This window comes from Nelusetta ayraudi, unplaced genomic scaffold (genome assembly GCF_046127955.1).
Source record: "Nelusetta ayraudi isolate G7.1 ecotype Tasmania unplaced genomic scaffold, CSIRO-AGI_Nayr_v1 ptg000084l, whole genome shotgun sequence".
In the NCBI taxonomy this organism is placed as follows: domain Eukaryota; kingdom Metazoa; phylum Chordata; class Actinopteri; order Tetraodontiformes; family Monacanthidae; genus Nelusetta; species Nelusetta ayraudi.
The window spans coordinates 5,794,641-5,817,500 of NW_027466134.1; the positions used below are offsets into that span (position 1 = coordinate 5,794,641).

The 22,860-nt window shown below is 50.7% G+C and overlaps 2 protein-coding genes across 5 annotated transcripts in view; both read left to right on the plus strand.

Moving 5' to 3' along the window:
* Positions 1-240: 240 nt before the first annotated feature.
* gorab (golgin, rab6-interacting) overlaps positions 241-22,860 on the plus strand; it is a 52,410-nt gene continuing 29,790 nt past the window's right edge. The window contains exons 1-6 of one of the 3 annotated variants that reach the window (XM_076045257.1): positions 241-444; positions 582-876; positions 1,087-1,188; positions 1,325-1,465; positions 2,310-2,587; positions 2,774-3,393. In XM_076045257.1, coding sequence (XP_075901372.1) covers positions 390-444; positions 582-876; positions 1,087-1,188; positions 1,325-1,465; positions 2,310-2,587; positions 2,774-2,856 — 954 coding nt within the window. In that variant the 5' untranslated portion in view covers positions 241-389 and the 3' untranslated portion in view covers positions 2,857-3,393. Of the gene's footprint in view, positions 445-581; positions 877-1,086; positions 1,189-1,324; positions 1,466-2,309; positions 3,394-22,860 lie in introns of those variants that run through there. The other 2 variants (XM_076045258.1, XM_076045256.1) reach the window with 2 other exon arrangements.
* Positions 9,597-19,380, plus strand: prrx1b (paired related homeobox 1b). 2 transcript variants are annotated; one of them, XM_076045533.1, is made up of 4 exons: positions 9,597-10,191; positions 13,989-14,164; positions 16,551-16,726; positions 18,453-19,380. In XM_076045533.1, exons 1-4 carry the CDS (start codon positions 9,906-9,908, stop codon positions 18,457-18,459), a joined length of 645 nt encoding a protein of 214 aa, XP_075901648.1. In that variant the 5' UTR covers positions 9,597-9,905; the 3' UTR covers positions 18,460-19,380. The 2 variants fall into 2 exon arrangements, with proteins under 2 accessions (XP_075901648.1, XP_075901647.1); XM_076045532.1 differs by having other exon boundaries at positions 9,598-10,191; positions 18,386-19,380.

The window sequence follows — 22,860 nt, forward strand, 5'->3', positions numbered from 1 at the left end:
AACGGCTCGGATGGGCCGCGGCTCACCACGACGAGAAAGAGAAGCTAGAATGTCACGTGGATTATCAAAAATAAAAAATAAACATGTGCTTTAATTCACTATTCAAATGAACAAAGGTAGTTTGGCGGTAAAGTGCAAAATTAAACCCGATGTGGTTTTCAGTTTTGACCGGAGATGTAATTCTACTCAGGCATTGCTGGGGCTGCACCCGCTGCTGCGGGTCTTTCAGGGGTCCTTGACGTGGCACTCAAACAAAGATGGCGGCAGCGGAGCCACCGAGGCTCATTGATCCACTTGAGGATTAAACACGTCCAGTCCGCCGGCGGCTCGTGGGTCTACATGCAAATCTGTGCGTTGCGTGTGTTGTGTAGCTGTTGTGTAGCGCGAAGATGAGCGGCTGGGCGGGCTTCTCTGACGCCGAGCTGCAGAGGATCCAGCAGAAAGGTGAGTCTCGGCGAGCCGGAAGTGTCTTTCTCGCACACACACACACACACACACACACACACACACACACACACACACACACACACACACACACACACATCGGCGGAGGCTGTTTCTGACCGGCTCTCTTCCTCCAGACCCTCCGCCGGCGGCCCGCGGCCGCAAACCGGCTTCAGGCGGCCGGAGCCGGCAGCAGATCCAGCGGGAGAAGGCGCTCCAGAAGGCCGCGGGGAGGAGCCCCGGGGCCGTGGCCGCTTCTCTCAGCCTCCCCCCGGAGCAGCAGCTCACCAGGCCGCCGCTGGAGGCTCCTCGACCCGCTGGGCCGCCGGCAGCTCCGGCTGAGCTGCAGCCCGCAGAGAAGCTCCAGGCCCCGGCGGCACTGGAGGAGCCCCGTCCCGCCGTGAAGGAGCTGGACAGACAAGAGGCCGAGCTGTCAGTATGTCTCGGTGTCCTAGTCACTGCTGGCGGTGGAGGGGGTTGGAATCTTAAGGTTTCCTCAGCTGATGATAGTCTGCAGAGAGTTCACCGCAGAGTGTCGAGTTCAGTTGGGTGAAACTGAGGCGTTCCGACTGAAATACTTCCTGTTGCCGTGATGTTGTGTGTTAGCGTTGTGTTGTGTTCATTGTCTGCTGTGGCCTGCAGGAGGGAGAAGACGCGTCTGGAGCTTCTGCAGCAAGAGCAGAAGATGATGGAGGAGAAGAACAAGCGCAAGAAAGCTCTGCTGGCCAAAACCATTGCTGAGAAGTGTGTGTGTGTGTGTGTGTGTGTGTGTGTGTGTGTGTGTGTGTGTGTGTGTGTGTGTGTGTGTGTGTGTGTGTGTGTGTGTGTGTGTGTGTGTGTGTGTGTGTGTGTGTGTGCTGACGCTCCGCCCTGTGTGCAGGTCCAAGCAGACTCAGGCTGAAGCGGTGAAGCTGCAGAGGATCCAGAAGCAGCTGCAGGCTCTGGACGATATGGTGTCCAGCGACATCGGCATCCTGAGGGACCGCATTGAGCAGGCCAGCTGGGAGTACTGCGCCTCCAGGTGAGAGGGGGTGGGGTCCTGGTCGTACTGCACCTCCAGGTGAGAGGGGGCGGGGGCGGACTGCACCTCCAGGTGAGAGGGGGCGGGGTCATACTGCACCTCCAGGTGAGCGGGGCGGGGCTAGAATTAGGATTAGATTAGAATTAAAATTGGAGAGCTTCTGTTTTTCCCACTTGGGGGAATCTGCTGATTGCAACCAGAGCTGAAGGATAAACGGCGTTTGCGATGATATCCCGATAGGACAAAACAATATTCTCTAACCGCAAAGACTGCGATTTGATTGATGGGAGTTCCAGTCACGTGACTTTGCGAGCGGCGCGAAGCAAAGCAGGCAGTGGGCGGAGTCGATGCTGCGACGAGCCGGACGGACGGAGCGACACGCTAGGAAAAGAAGCTCTTCCTGGTTGACACCACCTGTTGGCCATAGTTTAGCACAACAGTCGGGCGTTGTGTTCGCTGGCAGTGAACCGCTGCCTTGTAACTTCGCACCTGATAGCGGTTTTAACGCCGCTAGCATGTTAGCATCGGCTGTTTTGTGCTTTGTGTGGACTGAAACAAAATCATTCTAAGCTCGATTAAAATGTCTGGCAAAAAACTAAACAAAATACATGAGAGAAAGATAAAAAAAAAATCACAATTATATTATTTTCCATAATCGTTGAGCCCTGATTGCACCATCAGAAATGATTGCAAAGACGAGGAAAATTGATAAATTTTACTACGGTACCCAAGAGGCGCCAACCCGGAAGCATGAAAGGGACCCTGCCCGAGGCTCCTCCCCCTGTTGTGTTGTCCAGTCAGCCGGCTGACCCCTCACCCCGCTGTGTCTCTGTGTGCGGAGCAGGAAGCGGTACGAGAAGGCCGAGGCCGAGTACGTGGCGGCCAAGCTGGAGCTGCACCGCAAGACGGAGCTGAAGGAGCAGCTGACGGAGCACCTGTGCGCCATCATCCAGGAGAATGAGCAGCGCAAGGCCCTCAAGCTGGAGGAGCTGATGCAGCAGCTGCAGCTGCAGGAGGGGCAGGAGGTGGAGCAGCAGGAGGAGGTGGTGGCGCCCGCTGCCGGGGAGGACGCCGACAAGGTGGGAGCATCGGGAGGAGCTGCATCAGCAGCAGGAGGAGGAGGTGCAACATCAGCGGCAGGAGGAGGAGCTGCAGCATCAGCGGCAGCAGCAGGAGGAGGTGCGGGAGCAGCAGGGGGAGGAGGAGGAGGTGCGGCAGCAGCAGGAGGAGGTGCAGCAGCGGCAGCAGCAGGAGGAATAGGAGGAGTAGGAGGAGGTGCAGCAGCAGCGGCGGCGGCAGCAGTAGGAGGCTGCAGTGTGGAGCCGTCGCCTTTAACTGGAGGAGAAAGACGGGAAAATGGTGTTGGGACTGAACAGGAAGTAGAACACTGACTGACTCAATGACTGACTGACTCAATGACTGACTGATCCTGAATTAATTTTGGTGTTTGGGTGGAAAATTGTTATTTATTCTTTCTCTCCCGACTGCTGGTGCAAACTCAGTGATGATGAAACACTATCATAAACCTATATCGACGTGTGTGTGTGTGTGTGTGTGTGTGTGTGTGTGTGTGTGTGTGTGTGTGTGTGTGTGTGTGTGTGTGTGTGTGTGTGTGTGTGTGTGTGTGTGTGTGTGTGTGTGTGTGTACGTACGTACGTACAGTATATGTATATTCAGGTATATGTGTGTATATATATATATATATATATAGAAAGAAAGAAATACATGTGTATATTATATGTACCTATATATGCAATACTGTTATGTTATGAGCTGTGTGTTTGTGACTGAAGCGCCACCTGGTGGTGGCTTCTCACTGGGATCAATAATCGTGTGTGTGTGTGGGGGGGGGGGGGGGAGTTTACTGTAGATTCTATTTAGGTACAACGGCAATATTTTTTAACTCCAATAAAGTCAAAATGAACTTATTTCCTGTTTGTGTGCACAAGTTATTAGCAGCAGGAGCCGCGTGTGTGTGTGTGTGAGACTGTGTAAAGTTTCCTTTTTTAAAGCACTGCGACTGTTGGCCTTTACAGCTCTGTTCACATCTGGATCGTCTGAAGCTGCAGCAGAAACAACAGCTTTTAATTAGAGAGGGGGGGGGGCTCCCTTCCCCCAACACACACACACACACTCTCTCGCTGACTCCAGTTCTAAAGTGACTCAGTGAATCGGTTCAGCGGTGCCGCTGACTCACAGCAGCTTTTGCTTGCAGACATTTTCAGCATTTTAGTCCCAGAACAAAAACATGAATAAAGAAAAAGAAGCCCTGCTGGCGGCGATCATCAGCTTGTTGACAAACTGCGACTGACGTCATCATTGACGCTCGCGCTGGCCGGAGATTCAGTATTGATCAATCTAAAATTAATAACAATAATAATAACAATGCTTCAATGTGGAAACAGTAGAATAATATATATATATTTTTTTTTAACATTATTGGATTGAAGAAATGATAATAATAATAATAATACATTTTCATTTTTAAAGGTTAAATTTGATGGCAACACAGGAAAATCTCCTCTTTTGTTAACAACAAAAATTGAAGCCAAGAACAAAAACCTTTTTTTTTAAATTATTTATTATTACAGCGTTCATGCAGAATTGACGGTGAAACACAAATCATTTTTTAAAAATCATCTTATTGGTTGATTTGTATGAGAATAAGTTGATATTTTTGAAGAGAAAACGATACGAAAAAATCTATTGTAATTTTTAAAATGACGAGCGGCCTCTTGAAGTTCAATTCCATTGGACTTTTAAAGTTCGAGGATGCGGCGGCGGCGGCGGCGGCGGCGGCAGCTTCGCTTTCAAATGGAAATAATGCGCAGTGATTGATGCGGCAGAAAGACGCCGAAATCTGAGAAGAAAAAAAGCTCGAAAAAGTCCTTTTCTTTTTCTTTTTTTTACTTCCCTCTCCGCCATCTGGTCGCGCGGCTGACCTCTGACCCCCGGCGCCACTCTGCGAGGGAAAAAAAACCCCAAAAAACCAACAACATTTCAGCTGGTTTGAATTTCGAGGGAAAAAAAATCCCTCCGCGCGCGGTGATGCAGTTTGTCATTAATATCGATAATTAACGACGAATCTCATGTCGGTCTGATTCCGCCAGCGCGTGAAGAGGACCTCCAGGTGTTCCAGACATCTTCATCAAGTGCAAGATTAGTACGATGACGTGTTAGAATAAAATGACACTTTCACCAACACTTCAAAAAAACAACAAAATCAAACAAACTGCGTTTTTGTTGCCGAATTGAAGGAGAAAAACAGCGCCTGTTTTCCGACCGGAAGCGGAAAAAAATCTAAAAAGACGGAGGAAAAATTTAATAAGAACAAAATTTAATTCGATAACAAATTAAAACTATTATTATTATTATTATTATTATTATTATTATTATTATTATTATTATTATTATGTTTTCGCTAATAATGAGCGCCACCTGCAGCCAATAACTGTGTGACTGAAGGTTTTAATGACGGCGGCGGTTTGTAAAGTTTGCGGCGCTTTAATCAGTAGCAGATTGGCTGCGTGTGTGTGTATGTGTGTGCGCGCGCGCGCGAGCTGCACAGCGACGGCCGGCCGGTCGGCCGGCCTCGTAAAAGCACCTAGCTCGCTCACACGCGCACGCACGCTCGTCCGTCAGTCATCAGAAGTGTCCGTTAATTCCGTGGAAACATCTGGAGGGAAGGAGACAATCCCGCGGATTAGCGTCGCACTTTTATTGGCTGTGAGAAACACGAGCTCGCGCCAGTAATATTCATATCACATAAATATCATTAGGGCCGCATTGATGTGGCCTTCTGAAGCTCGCGCAACGAATCACGAGAGGAAGAAAATGTGACGATGAGAAACAAAAAACAAAACGGAATCGAAGAAAAAAATGAAATGAAAAATCTGCAGGATGGGATGCTGGAAAAATTATCTCTTAATAATAATAATAATAATAATAATAATAATAATAATAATAATAATAATAATAATAATAATAATGTAGGTCATCTTATTTACAGATCAGCGACTTCAGTCATCAGCCTCCGATGTTGAAAGGAAGAGAAAAAAAAAACCCTGAAATCTCATTTTTCAAAAGTATTTTTTCAGTTTTCGTTTTTATTGTTTTGTGCGACGAACGAAAGATTTTCAAAATATAACCTGAAATAATTAAAGGAAAAAAATCTCTCTTGATCCCGTGGAGAAAGACTGATCGATTGAAGTCGTGGATTTACTGTGAGTGCTTCAACAGCAGCCTCACTCCTCCGCAGCCTAACGCTGCAAAATAATATTGACGTTATAATAATAATAATAATAATAATAATAATAATAATAATAATAATAATAACAAAATAATAAAATAATATTGTCTGAGTTAGGAGAGGAAGAGCCATGAATGAGAAATATCATTATTACTGGCTGGTCAACATTTGTTCTCAATAGGTTCTATCATAATTTAGAGAAAACCAGCGTCTTGTTTTAGATTTATTTATTTATTTATTTATTTATTTATTCATTCATCTACGTCTTCATCTCAGGATTATTACATGAAAACCACTGTTGATGTAAAAGTAGAACCAGTCTGGTGTGCGACTGGTTTGGAGATTTTCCCAGTTCATGGCCCAGGACTGGGAGCCTCCCTCCAGACTGGGAGCCCGTGGGAGCCAGTGGGAGCCAGTGGGGGCCAGTGGACCCGGAGCGTCCAGACTGGGAGCCTCCAGTGGTTCCGAGCGGTCGGCCGTCAGACAGACGCTGCAATCAGGCCGCGACATGTTGGTCCCCAAACAGGAAGCCGGGGGGCGCCGCCGGGGTGGGGGGCGGGGGGGCATCGGGGGGCGCCGCCGGGGCCCCTCACGGCCAGTAAGGGAAATGAGAGCGGACAGCGGCCGAGGTGATCACATGACGTGAGGGAAATACCTGCAGCCGCATGAATATTGATGACATCCACCGACGCACAAAAACACCACAAAGGCAGAAAATGTTGTTGTGTGACTGCTAGAAACCAACGCCAGTCACCAGCAGGGCGCCGCTGGGGGCCACCAGGGGCCGGCAGGGAAAGCTAAGGTGCCACTGAGGGCCCCTGCTGGTCATCGTCTTCAGATGAAGTGACATCACTGCATCGTCTTGAAGCAGTGAGCAGGAAAATAAACAGCAGTGAGAGGCGAGACAAACTGTTTAGCTGCTGCAACAACAAACAACAAACAACAACGTGAAGTGTTGTTGAGAAGCTCCGCCTGCTTCTCCACCTCCTCACCTCCTCCTCTTCCTGCTCCTCCTCCTCCTCTTCTCCTGCTTCTTCTTCTTCTGCTGCTGCTGCACTTTTCAAAACCTTTCAAACACTCACTCCTGTGACATCACAAAGGGCACCACCACCTCCCTCAGGTTGGTGACCACACACCCCCCTCCAGGTATTGGCTCCGCCTCCTCCGGTCTATCCTTCCTCTCTCTCTCTGAGGGCCGAGCAGAGCCCCAGTTTTATGAGCAGGAGGCAGCAAACAGAGGGCTAACTGCTGCTGCTGCTGCCAGCATCTGTCGAAGTCCACTGGTCTCTACTGGTCTCCACTGGTCCCTGGTGGTCTTCATTGGTCTCCAATGGTCTCTACAGGTCTCCACTGGTACCTGGTGGTCTCCAAGAGTCTTTATTGGTCTCATCTGGTCTTTACTGGTCCCAGTTGCCTGAGGGTCTCAGCAGGTTCCTGATGCCCCCCTGGACCCCCCCCCCCCCGCCCCCCGCTGGCTGAGGCTTGTTATCCCGTCCTCTCAGAACTTCCCTGACGTGACTTACAGTGCGGCAACGCGGCAGCGCTCCGGTTTCAAACCCGTGGCCAGCAACCCCCCCGGTGGGCCGGGCCAGGCCAGGATTTACGGCCCTCTGGGTTCTGGGAGAAGATGAGGACGTCTGGAGATGAACAGGAGGACCTCCTCTCATGAGACTGGCTGCTACGGTGGAGCCAGGGGGTGGAGCCAACACCTGGATGGGGGCGGAGCCACCAACCTGGGAGAGGCTTACTGGGAGCACTGGGTGGAAAACTGGTGGATGGAACCTTCACCTTCAAAGAAGAAGAAGAAGAAGACTGGAGATGTTTGGATGTTTCCACTGACTGCAGACAAACACACTTCACTGCAGCTCCCAGCAAAGAGTAGAGGAGGAGGAGGAAGAGGAGCAGGAGGAGGAGGAGGAGGAGGAGGAGGAGATTGAGAATGCCTGGCAGGAGGAGAATCTGGAGGGAAACTAATGATGAAAAAGTTTCTCCTCCCCCTCCACCTCTCCCCGGCCCCCTCCCCCTTTCCCCTCCTGCCCCCCCCCCCCCCCTTCATTAAATCCATGGAAAGAACCAGCAGTGAGGAACATCTGGATTCAATCGTCGTCTCTTTGATGGCATCAAGTGTTCTTTTCCCAGATCAGGGGGCTGGAAGCTCCAGGACGTCTGTGGCAGCTCGGACCGCTGCCATCTCAGCACACACACACACACACACACACACACACACACACCTACAGGCCCACGGACCCTGATGGAACTAAATCACTGTTATTATTACTCATCATGACTCTGAGAGTCGTTTCTACTCCATTCACACACAGACAGGAAGTAACCGACAGGAAGTGACTGACAGGAATTGACCACCAGGTGGTGACTGACTGGAAAACGACCAACAGGAAGTCACGGATAGGAAGTGACAGAGAGAAATTGACAAACAGGAAGTGGCCAACAGGAACGGACCAAGAGGAAGTGACTGACAGGAAGTGACAGACAGACTGGACCAAGAGGAAGTGACTGACATGAAAGGACCAATTGGAGACCAGTAGACAGTCACCATGGACTAACCAGGACACCTGGTTAGTCCATGGTCCTCATGCCTCACGTTTCACCACCGCCCCAGCAGGTGGTTCCACTCCGCTGCTGCAGGGGGCGCCACACCTCCCTGAGCACCATCGCTGGTTGTGATTGGTGCCCTCCTGAACCACAAACTGCGACTCCTCCACTATTGGAACCATTCATCCAATCAGGACGCAAAGCCTCCATGGGGGCATCATCATCATCATCATCCTCTCCACCATCTCCATCTTCTTCTTCTTCTTCTTCTGCTGCTCTGATGGTCGCTTTACTTTCGCACCAGGTCTGCATCTTTCAAACCGAGTGTCCTCCGTCTGAAGGAAGCGTCCTCCCAAGGACCCGGTCTAGAAGGACGGACCAAACCCCGCCTCCCCGGTAACCACCCGGGACGGTCTCGCCTTTGGCGTATTTCCTGGTTGCGTCACCACCGTTCCCTCCTGCTGGCCAAGCCCGGAAGTGTCGTTTTTATAGCATCAAGCTATCCATTGGTTCGCCATCTAACGATGGCGTTGGATGTTCAAATAAGTAAAAACCCTCTGTTAAAAAATGGATACTTTATGTGAAACTTCAATACTTAAATGTCGTGTCTTTGCCAGTAGATGGCGCTAATTTCAGCTGACTTCCCACGATCACAGGATGCTTTGCAGCAGCCTGCAAAGCATCCTGGGATACAGGAGGAGGTGAAGGACAGTAGCAATGTAGCCTTGGTGCTAACAGTAGGGGGCATTTTGAGCGTCCTGTGTTGTGCTGTGACGCAACTTCCTTTCAAAATGCGTACTTCAAGGATGCAGAGCCTGAACTGAAACACAGCACAGGCAAAAGTTGTCAGTTGTCCAACTGACCCGGAAGTGACGTCAGCTGATGACGTGACGGACCGGAGGAGCGGACACGTTCGGCCACTTCCGGGTTGCAGGGGCTCCGTCCCAGTCAGCTGGTGGTGAGGCTGCTCGGCGGGGGGGCGTCACGCAGCGTGACGGAGCTGCCACGTAATTAGAGCGAGAGGGGGAGAGAGAGTGACGCGCAGCCTCTCTCACTCTGACTGGAGCTCTCTCGCCCCCTCTCTCTCTCCCTCCCTCCCACCCTCTCTCTCTCTCTCTCTCTCTCCCTCTCTTCTCTCTTCCCTCCTCCCTCTCTCTCTCCCCCCTCCTCTCTCTCTTCCCTCCCTCTCTCTCTCTCTCTCTCCCCCCCCCCTCTCTCCCCCCCTCCTCTCTCTCTCTCTCACCCCCCCCCTCTCTCTCTGGGCGTCTTCAGCAGCAGCTGAGGAGGTTCTGCTGCTCAGAAGAGCTTCGACCAGAGTTGGAGGAGAAACTTCTGCTGCTGCTGCTGCTGCTCCTTCAGCTCTGCGAGCCGCCGGTTCTTCTTCTACGACCACTTCTTCTTCTTCTTCTTCTTCTTCTTCTTCTTCTTCTTCTTCTTCGCTGGATGGATTTGCCATAGGAGATTTTCTGTCTTTTGCGCCGCTGGAAACTTTTTTTTTTTTGCGCAACTTTATTTTTTTCACTGTCGCAGCTCCTGGATGTGATCTGACAGACGAACCGACACTTCCGTCCGGCTGCTGGTCCGTGTGGAGCCGCTGCGGTTCTCCTCCTCCTCCTCCTCCTCCTCCTCCTCCGCGCCATGACTTCTGGCTACGCGCACGTCCTGGAGCGGCAGAGCGCGTCGCTGGCGGGCCGGCTGGAGAGCCCGATGACGTCGAGCCTGGAGAACCTGCAGAACCTGCAGGCCAAGAAGAACTTCTCGGTGAGCCACCTGCTGGACCTGGAGGAGGCCGGAGACATGGTGGGCGGCGGCGGCGGCGGCGGAGGCGGAGGCGGCGGAGCCGAGGAGGGCGTCGGGGAGGCGGGCAGGAGCCTGCTGGAGTCCCCGGGGCTGACCAGCGGCAGCGACACCACCCAGCAGGAGAGTAAGTCTCAACCGAACCCAACCGGACCGGACCCGATTGGGAGAGGGGGAAAAAACCGGGAGAGTTCTGGGGGAGGGGGGTGGGGGACCGCGAGAGAGAGAGAGAGAGAGAGAGAGAGAGAGAGAGAGAGAGAGAGAGAGAGAGAGAGAGAGAAATCGAAAAAAAAACGCGAGTGAAAAAGTTTTTTGTTGTTTGTTTATTGTTTTTAGCACAGCAAGTGTGTGTGTGTGTGTGTGTGTGTGTGTGTGTGTGTGTGTGTGTGTGTGTGTGTGTGTTGTGGCTTCCACTCAGCCGGCGTGTGTTGGTGTGTGTGTGTGTGTGTGTGATCGTGAGTGAGTGATTTTGGCTTCGTGCATCACCCCTGCTGTCACCCCGCACCCCCCACCCCCACCAAACAGCCATTAATTCTCCATTAGCACTGTGATGTCGGTCAGCTGCACTGCTGCCATTGGTCGATCGGTTCAAACCCCCACGTGCCGTAAATCACCTCCGGCTCTCTGATCGTTCAACTCCCGAGCACGAGACGCACACCCAGTCACGTGATTCAATTCGCATCTAATAATAATAATAATAATAATAATAATAATAACAATAATAATAATAATAATAATAATAATAATAATGATGAAGATGATGACGATGATTTACCGCCGCCGCGGCTCCATAAAGTTGCTCGGCGGGAAGAAACTTCTCACTTTTAACGACTCCACTTGTTGATTTTTCCTTTTTTTTTTTCTCTGAGAAAAAAACCCCCACGCGACTCCTGCCGGGAAGTGGCCGTGCGCGGTTACGAGGAAGAGGGGGGGCTAAATAAATCAGCATCACAATGATCATAAATCAGCAGCGGGATGAAAAGGATGGAGGGAATCAAAAGGCTCCAGAAATCAAAAAGATTTTTAGAAAAAAAAAAAAGTATTTTAAATCATCGCAAAATAATAAAATAGAAAAAAAATAAAAAATGTTTTTGTTTTTTTTGACGATTAAAGACAGAAAAATGGTTGAAAAGAGTCCAGCAATGATGATGATGATGATGATGATGATGATGATGATGAAGGTGGCTTTCGGACCTTGAACTCGTTCAGTCCGCCTGAGGAAAACTCAAGAATGAATTAAAATTAAATTTGGCTTCACACGAGGAGATCGTTTCAAAATCTCCTTCAGCCTGTTTTAATTCATATCTTCACTTATGTGTGTGTGTGTGTGTGTGTGTGTACAGACACACACACACACACACACACACACACACACACACACATAATTGTCTGCGCGTCGTTTTTCTAAATCTCTGCACAAACAATTCGCTTTAAAATGTTTGAGTTATTCATTATTAAAACCGTTCCGTATTTCACACAGTCAGCTGTGGAACATCGCGCGCGTCCAATATATATATATATATTTTTAAAATAAATAATTAAAAAAAATAGTGCATCGCGCGCTCCTTTGATCGGCGCCGCTTTATCAGCGGATTCTATTAAAAGTGGTAAAACACGGAAACAGCGGCCGCTGCTTGGACAATTTACTGCACTGGTAATTTACAAAAAATAATAATATATTTATGTGTATAGCGAAATAATTGTCTAATTGGCGCAAAGAAAAATGTCAGCCTGTGTTTGAGAAAAATGTGACTCTGAAAATTAGCGGCAAAATAAATTTTAAAAAGTGAAAAAATGAAAATGAAAAAAGCCCTGAATGGAGTGTTTTTTAAATAAAAAAAAATAAAAAAAAGAAAGTTAAACAAATGTTTTTCTTGTTATTTTAGTCGTTCTAATCTGCTGGGACTCAACCTTAGGGTCGGGACCCCGCAGAGGGTCAACAGCATTAAGTCAGAGAGGCAAAATAAATGTGAGGATGAATTCAATGAGTTCAAAATATTTTTTTTTTTTTTCATTTCATCTTTCAATATGAGGAAACGCATGCAGAGCAAAGAAATAGAGCAGATGGAAAACACCTCCTCAACCTCCTGCACCTCCTGCTGCTCCTGCTGCTCCTCCTCCTCAGTGACACTCAGAACTGTGTTGCCTGGCGTGTGTGTGTGGAGTGAGTTGGTCCTCACAGATGGTCAAAGGTCAAACAGATTGTGCAGCTGCGAAATCATCAGAGCGGTCCGTCCGTCCGTCCACAAACCCTCCGGTTCCTCTTAACCAATGAAAAAGTCAACAAAGTGTGACGCTGCTTCCTGATTGGCTCTCACACGCAGCACAAAGCCAAACTAACTGAAAGAAAAACAGAAGAAGAAGAAGAAGAAGAAACAAGAACAACGTGTGAATGAAAGAAGAGAGCAGAGTTGCTGCTGATTGGCTCCCTTCATTAAAGCCACTGGTCACATGACGCGCTCAGAGCCGCCGCCTGCTGATTGGCTGAGGTCTTAGCGGTCAGAGGTTCTAATGAGACGACAAAACAAACAGGGAAAGTGTTAACACACACTCACCGAGTGTGTGTGTGTGTGTGTGTGTGTGTGTGTGTGTGTGTGTGCTCTGAAAATAAATTGGCCCTCTGAATTGAAAACGCGCCGGAAAATTAAAATCTTAAAAAATTAAATTATTAAAAGGATTTTATGGATTTTCTCTTCCTATCTGTGAAGAAAAAAACATTGTAATTTCAGTTTTTTTTATTTATTTTGTGTCATCTGAACAATTTGATTAATTTGAGTCGTGAGTTTGGGGTCAAATTTGATCTTTTTATGGTTTTTTTTACCAAACTCCACAGTTTATTATTTTTCTAATTCAAATCTCACTGAAGGTGAAAATTAAAACTGAAATATTTCTTTCATAGATTTTAAAATTTTAAAATGCTCAGCGGCCGATTTAAAAAAAATTCCACTACACTTCCAAATCAATTCAATGAAATAAAACTTATTTAAAAAAAACACTTTTATTCCTCCTTTATCATAAATGTTCATCCACCCTGAAATATGAAAATGTGTTTTTCTTTCCTCCAGTAAATCAGAGTCGACGCCGCTGAATATTTCAGCCAATCACAGACGACGGATCAGTTTCAATACATTTTAAATTCCAAACAACATTTTCCTGCTGCTCTGAATTTAATAAACAGAAGAAGAAAAACAAACTGCTGACGAGATTAAAACACTGGGCTGGAAATGCAGAAGGAGAGAGTGAAGAATAAAATGGAAAAAAAGAAAGTTAGGTTTCTTTTGTGACGACAATGAAAAACAAATACTGAGAATGAAATTAAATGAACTGTAAAAAAAACTGATTTACTTTGTTTTGCAGCAAACTGGCTGAATTCTGACTGAAGAGAGTGTGTGTGTGTGTGTGTGTGTGTGTGTGTGTGTGTGAGAAAGTGCTGTTATGTGGTTCTGCAGTCGGAGCCGCAGCAGCGTTTGCACTGAGCGCGTGCAGGGGGAGCCCCGCCCACTTTTTTTGTTTGTTTGTGTGTTTATGTGTCAGTCAGTGAGTCAGTCAGTGAGTCAGTGAGTCAGTCATCAGGCAGACAGGCGGCTGGTAGTTTTCCAGCTCACACCAACTCTCGCCTCTCAGTTTGGGTTTTGTAGTTTTTCAGCCTTTTTGACTGTTGAAACTGGTTCAAACCTGGTCCAGTTCAGACCTGGTCCAGTTCAGACCTAGTTCAGTTCAGACCTGGTCCAGTTCAGACCCTGGTCCACCCTCTCAACTGATTTCAGTCGACAGTCGCCCTGGCGAGCTGGAATGTTTGGTGCAGTCAGAGGAAAATCAGAGACCTTCAGACCTTCAGACCTTCTCACTTTACTCCTCCTCCACCTCCTCCTCCTCTCCCTCCTCCCACCACCTCTCTCTGTTCCTCCTCCTCCTCCCCCCCAGATGAGCAGATGAACACGGAGGAGAAGAAGAAGAGGAAGCAGCGCAGGAACCGGACCACCTTCAACAGCAGCCAGCTGCAGGCTCTGGAGCGGGTCTTTGAGCGGACGCACTACCCCGACGCCTTCGTCAGGGAGGACCTGGCTCGCCGCGTCAACCTGACCGAGGCCCGAGTCCAGGTACCCACAAGTCCCGCAAGCCCCACCCCCTGTTTATAGCGAGACAAAACCACATCTGCTGGTGAAGTTCTGAGAGATTCTGAACCACAGAGAGTTGGTGGCTCTTTCTTTAAATGCTAACATCTGGATTTTCCAGGACACAAGCGCACACAAGCGCACACAACGCACACAAGCCGCCAAGCCACAATCCAGCGGGAGTGTCATGTGACAGAGTGTCATGTGACAGAGTGTCCTGTTGGTGTCGCTCTTCTGTTCAGGAACTTTTGTGGACAGAAAAATTGTCAGAAATGAGCAAAAAAACATGTTGTGTTGCTGAGTGAGTGTGCACTAGCACTAGCCACTAGCAGCTAACTGCTAACTGCTAGAGGCTAATGCTAGTGGTTCTAGGTTGTTCTGGGGTGGTTCTAGACCAGACATGGACAAACTGCAAAACACTCCATCCATCTGCTGCTGCTCCAGCCCTTCCAGCACGTTTTACAACCCATTGTGGCCCCACCTGGTCAAAAAGTTGGTGGTTCTAGGTGGTTCTGAGGTGGTTCTGGGGTGGTTCTGGGTGGTTCCAAGCAGTTACAGGTGGTCCTGGGGTGGTTTTTGGATGGTTCTATGTGGTTCTGGTGTTGTTCTTAGTGGTTTCTAGTTGGTTGTAGGTGGTTCTGGGGTGGTTCTCAGTCGTTCTAGTTGGTTCTAAGTTGTTCTTGGTGGTTCTAGGTGGTTCTGGGTTGGTTCTAGGTGGTTCCAAGTGGTTCTAGGTAGTCTTGGGGTGGTTTTTGCATGGTTCTATGTGGTTCTGGGTGGCAGCAGCAGCGACGGTGATTGGGATCCCTCCGCCCTCCCCGCTGTCCTCCACTGGAGCTGCTGCAGTGGTTCCGCTGCTGCAGTGGTTCCCCTGCAGCTCAGACTGGAGCTGCTGCAGTGGTTCCACTGCTGCACTGGTTCCCCTGCAGCTCAGGCTGGAGCTGGAGTCTCTGATGGAATCACTCAGATCAGCTGCGACACGGACGGGACTCATTAGTCCATAAATGGAGCGTTGGGACGCAGCTGTTAGCCGCGCCGCCGCCGCTAACAGCTGCTAACAGGGGCGGCTAATTAGCCCATTTAGGGGCCGTCAGCCCCCCCCCCCCCCCTCTCTCCCCACACGGTGCTAACACGTTTAGCCTCTGCAGCGGCAGCAGCTGATAAGATTTCCATCTTCTCAGCAGCGGTGTTGTTAGCATTTAGTGGTGGCGGTGGTCATGTGACCGGGGGGAGGGGCTAGGGTGTGTGGGGGGGGGGGGTCGGCCCCGGCGGTCTGCAGGCAGTTTGAGGAACTCCCCGAAGGTTGCGGACTAAAGTGGCGGTAATGACGGCCTCATTTCCTGGCCGCGTTCACACGCCAGCGCCGCAATGTGCTGCACACATGACGAGAGCCGCACACACACACACACACACACACACACACACACACACACACACACACATACACACCAATTAACGGCACCAAAATGTGGATTTAATGGTTTTGTGTGTTGACTGAAATCATTTCGCACAACAGAAATCATTCATGTGAAACTTTCTTCTCCACCGCGTTTTTCTTTTTGAATTTTTTTTCCAAATTTTATTTCCTCTCCTGCTGATTGGCTGTGGTACATCACATCAATGTCTGTCTGCCTGTCTGCCTGTCTGTCTGTCTATCTGTCTGTCTGTCTGTGTGCCTGCCTGCCAGTGATTGGCCGCTGAGCCAGTGTGGTTTCAGAGGGAATGAGTTTCATCTGCAGCTGCAGAGAAGTTTTGTTTTCCAGGCGGCGCCGAGTGCCCTGTGTCTGCTGCGCTACGCTGCGGTGTTGTGTTGTGCTGTCCATGTTGTGTAGTGTTGCGTCGTGTTGCATTGTGTTGTGTTGCTGTGGCCGAGCCACATGTGTGATTAATGCGGCGGCGGCAGCAAGAGAACAGAAACGGCTTTGATGGAAGCGGCGCAGCTTCATTCCTGAGCCGCTGCGTCACTGTGTGTGTGTGTGTGTGTGTGTGTGTGTGTGTGGAGGGGAGGGGCTACACTGCCAGCTAGCCAGCAGGGGGCGCCACCACTAGCTGGGTACAATGTGGAGGAGGAGGTTGAACGGAACCACCTGATTGGCTGGTGGACTCTCAGTATCAGCCAGTGAGGCTTACAGCTGTGTCTTGGCTGCACGTACACTCGGTGGCCTGCAGCGTGCGCCGCTGAGAAAGGTGCATGTTTTACTGTCCAAGAGACCGACTGACAGGTGGGGGCGGAGCCAAGCAGTCTGACCAATCAAAAACATCGATTATTTCCAGTTGTTGTTGTTGTTGTTGTTGTGGGGTTCCACACTCTGCCACCTGACAGGAAGTCCCTCCCCCTCATCCCCCTCCTCCTCCCTGCCCCCCCCCCCAGGTGTGGTTCCAGAACCGGCGGGCCAAGTTCCGGAGGAATGAGCGTGCCCTGCTGGCCAGTAAGAACGCCTCGCTGCTCAAGTCCTACGACGTGACGGCGGTGGAGCAGCCCATCGTGCCAAGGCCCGCCCCCCGGCCCAACGACTACCTGTCCTGGGGCAGTGCCGCCCCCTACAGGTGGGCAGAGACACTGCGGCACCACTCACACACACACACACACACACACACACACACATACACACACACACACACAGAAACAGAGAGAGAGCTGGAGGACAGAGGAGAAGTCAGAGAGAGACAGAGTGAGGAGGTGGAGGAGGAGCAGTGGAGGTGGAGGAGGAGTCGCTGCTTTTAAAGAGGTCAAAGTTGAACAGGATGGAGGGAAAGAAAGGAGAGGAGAGGAGGAGCAGTGGAGGTGGAGGAGGCAGATCAGAAAACAGCAGGAAGAAGAAAAAAAAAAAAAAGTCCACCCCCTCAACATTCTTCAGGAGCTCACACACATACACACACACACACACACACACACACACACACACACAACGGGGGGGGCCGTATGTGTTATTGTTTCATTTCCTCCACCTGAACATTCTTCCACTCCTCTGATCCACCTGGGCTTCACGCCGAGGGATCACATGACCCTCGCAGGCCACCGTCCGTCCGTCCGTCCGTCCGTCCCACTGCAGCTGCACAAACAGCGAGAGCCGCCGCTCGACAACCACAGCAACACAACAGCAACACAACAGAGTTCAGCAGGAAAGAAAGAAAAGAAACAGCGGAGGATGAATCACTTACTGTGTGTGTGTGTGTGTGTATAGAGTTTTACTCTGGGATGTGTTTTTAATGGAGCAGATTCATCAGGCTGACACACACACACACACACACACACACACACACACACACACACACACACACACACAGGCAGATCAACAAACAGATGAGGACGTCATGATCAGCTGACTGCAGGTTGTTTTCCTGGTGGTTGCCATGGCGACAGGTTGATTTCTCACAGTGCAGCCAAGCCAATCAGGATTCAGCTGCGTCACAGCAGCTGAATCCTGATTGGCTGATTCAAAACAGTGAAACTGAAGAGCAGAATAAAATAGAAACGCACCAAAAATATCCTCCTCCTCCTCTTCCTCCTCTTCCTCCTCCTCCTCCTTCTCCCCCTTCTCCCCGTCCTCCTCCTTCTCCTCCTTTTTCTCCTCCTCCTCCCCGCCGTCCTTCTTCTTCTCCTCCTCCTCCTCCTTATCCACCTCCTCCTCTTCCTCCTCCTCCTTCTCCTCCTCCTCCTCCTTACGCACCTACTCCTTCTCCTTCTCCTCCTCCACCCCCTCCACCACCCCCTCCACTTCCTCTTCCTCCTCCTTATGCACCTCCTTCTCTTCTTCCTCCTCCTTCTCCTCCTCCTCCTCCTCCTCCTCTAACCAGGCTTCATCTTGACAAGGTGATAATGTGAAAACTAACCGTAAGAAATCAACAGTTGGCCCCTGGTGACCCCCCCCCCCCCCCACACACACACACACACACACACACTGACTCCAGATAGCGATCTTGCACACACACACAGACACACTCTCTCTGGTTTGACTGCTGCAGCTCCTGAAGCTGTGATTGGCTGCCTGCGTGCTGATTTCTAACCCTGCTGAGTGGTTAGCTTCAGTGTCGCTAACTCTGATGCTAACAATGAACCGAGAACACACACACACACACACACACAGTGAGTCGGCGTTTTTCCAGTCAGCTGATCTAACTGGCTCCGCCCTTTCTCTCCCTCCTCTTCTGTCTCTCTCTCTCTCGCGCTCTCGCGCTCTCTCTCTCTCTCCCTCGTTCGCCCAGTGCCATGGCCACCTACCCACCCACCTGCTCCAACACCTCCTCCTCCTCCTCCTCCTCCTCCTCTCAGGGGATGAACATGGCCAACAGCATCGCCAACCTGCGGCTCAAAGCCAAGGAGTACAGCCTCAACCAGGTGCCCACCGTCAACTGAGCCCCGCCCCCTGGAGCTAGCCCCGCCCCCTGCAGCTCAAAGCCAAGGAGTACAGCCTCAACCAGGTGCCCACCGTCAACGGAGCCCCGCCCACCCCTGCTAGCCCCGCCCCCTGCGGCTCAAAGCCAAGGAGTACAGCCTCAACCAGGTGCCCACCGTCAATTGAACCCCGCCCCCCTCCTGAGACTAGCCCCGCCCCCTGCGGCTCAAGGCCAAGGAGTACAGCCTCAACCAGGTGCCCACCGTCAACGGAGCTCCGCCCACCCCTGCTAGCCCCGCTCCTGATATTAGCCCCGCCCCCTACGGAAGCTAGCCCCACCCCTTCTAAGACTAGCCCCGCACCTTGAGGCTGACCCCGTCCCACTTTGTGGCTAGCCTCGCCCATCTGCGGCTAGCCCCGCCCCCTGGAGCCGGATGAGGAGCTGCCTTCTGATTTTTTTCTTCTTTGTTGTTTTTTCGTGTTTGTTGCGATGTGGGAGGAGACTGACTGACTCTTGGAGACTCCTGATTGGACGGGGCCTGGTCCCTCCCACTCCCCTCCTGTGACTGTGGATACATGCAGACTGTGCAGGAGTTGTTGGAACAGGAAGTGATTTGTAGTTAGTGGGCGGAGCCAGCAGGGGGTGACGGAGCAGCTGCAGTGTATCAGTGTATCCCTCCGCCTCCTCCGCCCGGGACTACTTTACCTCCACCGCTTGATTCTCATGTTATAGTCCTGTGTGTGTGTGTGTGTGTGTGTGTGTGTGTGTGTGTGTGTGTGCCAACACCCCCCCCCTATAGCCTCCATGTGTAACACAATTTGAATTATAAACTTGTATATTAATTAAAAAAAGAAAAAGCAAAGCATTGTGTTGTGAAGCCAGCTGGTGGCGCCGTGGGGCAGCTGCTGACATCATTAAGGGAGAGTTACAGCTTACAGGACCTGATTCTGTACTCCTCCTCCTCCTTTTCTTCTTCTTCCCTTTCACATTTCTTTACATTGCCGTTACAACCTCCAGTCTCCTCCCCCTCCTCCCCCTCCTCTTCCTCCTCCTCCTCTCCTCTCCTCCTCTTCCTCCTCCTCTCCCTCCTCCTCCTCTCTCTCTCCTCCTCTTCATCCTCCTCTCTCTCCTCCTCCTCTCTCTCCTCCTCCTCCTCCTCCTCTCCCTCCTCCTCTCTCTCCTCCTCTCCTCCTCTTCCTCCTCCTCTCTCTCCTCCTCTTCCTCCTCCTCCTCCTCTCCCTCCTCCTCTCTCTCCTCCTCTCCTCCTCTTCCTCCTCCTCTCTCTCCTCCTCTTCCTCCTCTCTCCTCCTCCTCCTCCTCCTCCTCCTCCTCTCCCTCTTCCACCTCCTTTCTCTCTTCCTCTTCCTCCTCCTCTCCCCCCCCCTCTCCTCCCCCTCCTCCTCCTCCTCTCTTCCTCTTCCTCCCCCCCCCCCCCCGCCCCCCTCTCCTCCTCCTCCTCCTCCAGGATATTTACGAGCAGGGAACTCCTCTCCTTCATCGTTGGGGCCCGGGGGCCTCGTTCTTGTCTGCTGCTGCTGCTCCGTCTCCTTTCTTCTGCTCGTAATCCTCCGCCGTGCACAAACAGCGCCGCCGCCGCCAGCCGGCCAATAACATCTCTCCTTTTATTTCCTGCTTTTTTGAACGCTTGGATCAACTCGTAAAAAGCTGCTGTGGTGTTTCAGCTGCTCGTCTCCCTCCAGATGCTGCGGAGCTGCATTCAAACTGGACAAACTTTATTGATACGTGGATTCTCTGTTTTTGCCGTCCGCCTCATTTTTTCCACGTTTGTCGGGATTTTTTTTTTCTCAGCCCCACCACCCCTATCCTCCACCCCCCCTCCTCTTTCAACACTCGCTCATTACTGCCAGTGATGGATTCCTTTTTCTTCTTTCTTTCTCTTTAATATAAAGTCGAGGTTTATTTTGGCCGTCCATCTGAAAAAAGGAAAATCCGCAAAAAAAAAAGCAGAAAAAAGAATTTTCATCCAAAACTTTCAAACATCCGCTGCAGCGCGTGTGTGTGTGTGTGTGTGCATGCATGTGTGTGTGTGTGTGTGTGTGTGTATGTGATTGGCTCTAATCATGACCTCACCCCCCCCCCCCGACCCCCCGACCCCCTGACTGTGGTATGTCCAGTGTCAGTGCACCCCCCCCCCGGTCTCACCTTTCACGCCGGGGCCCCGGGGCCGACCTGAAGTGATTCCAGATGTGCCCCCCCTCACCCCTCCCCCTCCTGACCCCCCCGCCCCCCCTCTCCCGGTCAGCCACTCCATCAGGTCCTGACAGCCACCCCTCCCCCCCCCCCCCACTGCCCCCCCCCCTCGGACAGCGTCTCTCCACGCCTCGGCACGACACGCCGCAGCACCCACCCCCCCTCGCCCCCCCGGCGGCGGCGGCGGCACATCTGGAGCTCATTAGAGCGGAGACAGCGAGAGAGAGAGGGAGGGGCCCAGTCTGCCCCCCCAAGCCCCCCTCCCCTCCTCCCCTGTTTTCCCTTCTCCACGTGTGTGTGTGTGTGTGTGTGTGTGTGTGTATGTGTGTGTGTCGCCGTCGGTGCCACATGATCACAAATTCTTTATTAATGAGAGCGGCTTTTTCTTTTTTTGTGTGTTTTTGGCGCCACGCAGCTGCAGCTGCTGCTGCTGCTGCTGTGGCAGCGACGCCCCCTGCTGGACAGTGAGAAGAGGACACCCTGGTCCAGTCACAAAACAACTGTAGCGTTTCAGTGTGATAATAATAATAATAATAATAACAATAATAATAATAATAATAATAATAATAATAATAATAATAATAATATTATGTATGTATTTAATGGAATATACATCATATATTTTTATCATTATTATTATTATTTTCATATTGAATGTAGAAGCCGACATTTGCCAGGAGTGTTTGGTGCGGTGACACTGATTGACCAGCAGGTGGCACTGAGCTCTGACACACACATCACCTCCGTGTGTCTCCGCATGAAAAACACAGAGGTGATTGGCTGGTTGGCTGCTAGCCGCTTTTCCCCCATGATGCTTTTCACCAGCAAGCCAATCATCAAACATGTCAGAAACAATCATTATCATCACCATCAGGTCACATGACCTCCCCGGAGTGGCTGCTTTGCAACACAGAACTGCGCCATCTAGTGGCGGAATGAGAACCGAACCGGTCCAAAACGAGTTGTGAGTCTCGAGGTAACAAGTCTTTTTTTCTTTCGATTCTCTTTTGAATCATTGAATCGTTTCAAAAGCGACGACAAAACATGCAAAGTCTCTGGACCGAGTCGAGCTGGACGGTTCTGCCTGGGCTGGGCTGGGCTGGGCTGGGCTGGGCTCGTGGCCGTGGCTGTGGTTGCCCCCTGCAGGGGGCCGCTGGAACTGCTCCCTCTGGTGGCCTCCAGTTGGAGACCATTAGTGGGAGAAAGACGACTCTGCAGACTGGGATCAAATCAGAGCAGCGAGGCTCAATGTTGCTGAACCAGCCACATACACAGTGTGTGTGTGTCTGTGTGTGTGTGTGTGTGCGTGTGTGTGTGTGTGCGTGCGTGCGTGCGTGTGTGTGTGTGTGTGTGTGTGTGTGTGTTGGAGGGGCCTCTTTTGATCAGCGCTAAACTTGAGGTCATGAGGAATGTTTCTTTTTGTCTTTGAAGGCAGTTTGAATTTTCTGTAATAGTTTTGGTTCAGCACAGGGCCTGCGTGTGTGTGTGTGTGCGTGTGTGTGTGTAGCTCCATATAAATGAGGCCGAGCTCTGAAATGAATATCATTGTCACATCTCGTGCCAGAGCAAATTCTCCCAGCGGCTCCGGAGCCAAAACGCCTGCTGCGGAAAAATCTGCCTCCAATTTTCCTTCGCTGGTGGCTACACACACACACACACACACACACACACACACACACGCTCGCTCCCCGAGCGAGGACGGAGCTCCGGCTCGGCACTTTTTTTTGGGAGGCCACAGTTTATTTTTTTTCCCTAATTAGCCATTTAGCGAAAGTGGCGGCGCCTGCTCGGCCTCCACGCTGACAGGAAGTGATGGTGCTGCCCTCGTTTAGAGGAGGGGGGGGGGGCTTGAAGAAGAAGAAGAAGAAGAAGAAGAACAAGAACAAGAACAAGAACCAGGACCTGGTGGAGCAAAATTAAAAGTTGTGTTGCGTCTCCGAAAAAAGACTGATTTTAATTTCCTTGCTGATTTTTTTCCCCACCATGCTGAGCCTTTGTATTAATTACAGTGCATTAATGACAGTGCATTAATGACAGTGCATTAATTACAGTGCATTAATTACAGTGCATTACTGACAGTGTATTGATTACAGTGCATTAATGACAGTGCATTAATTACAGTGTATTCATTT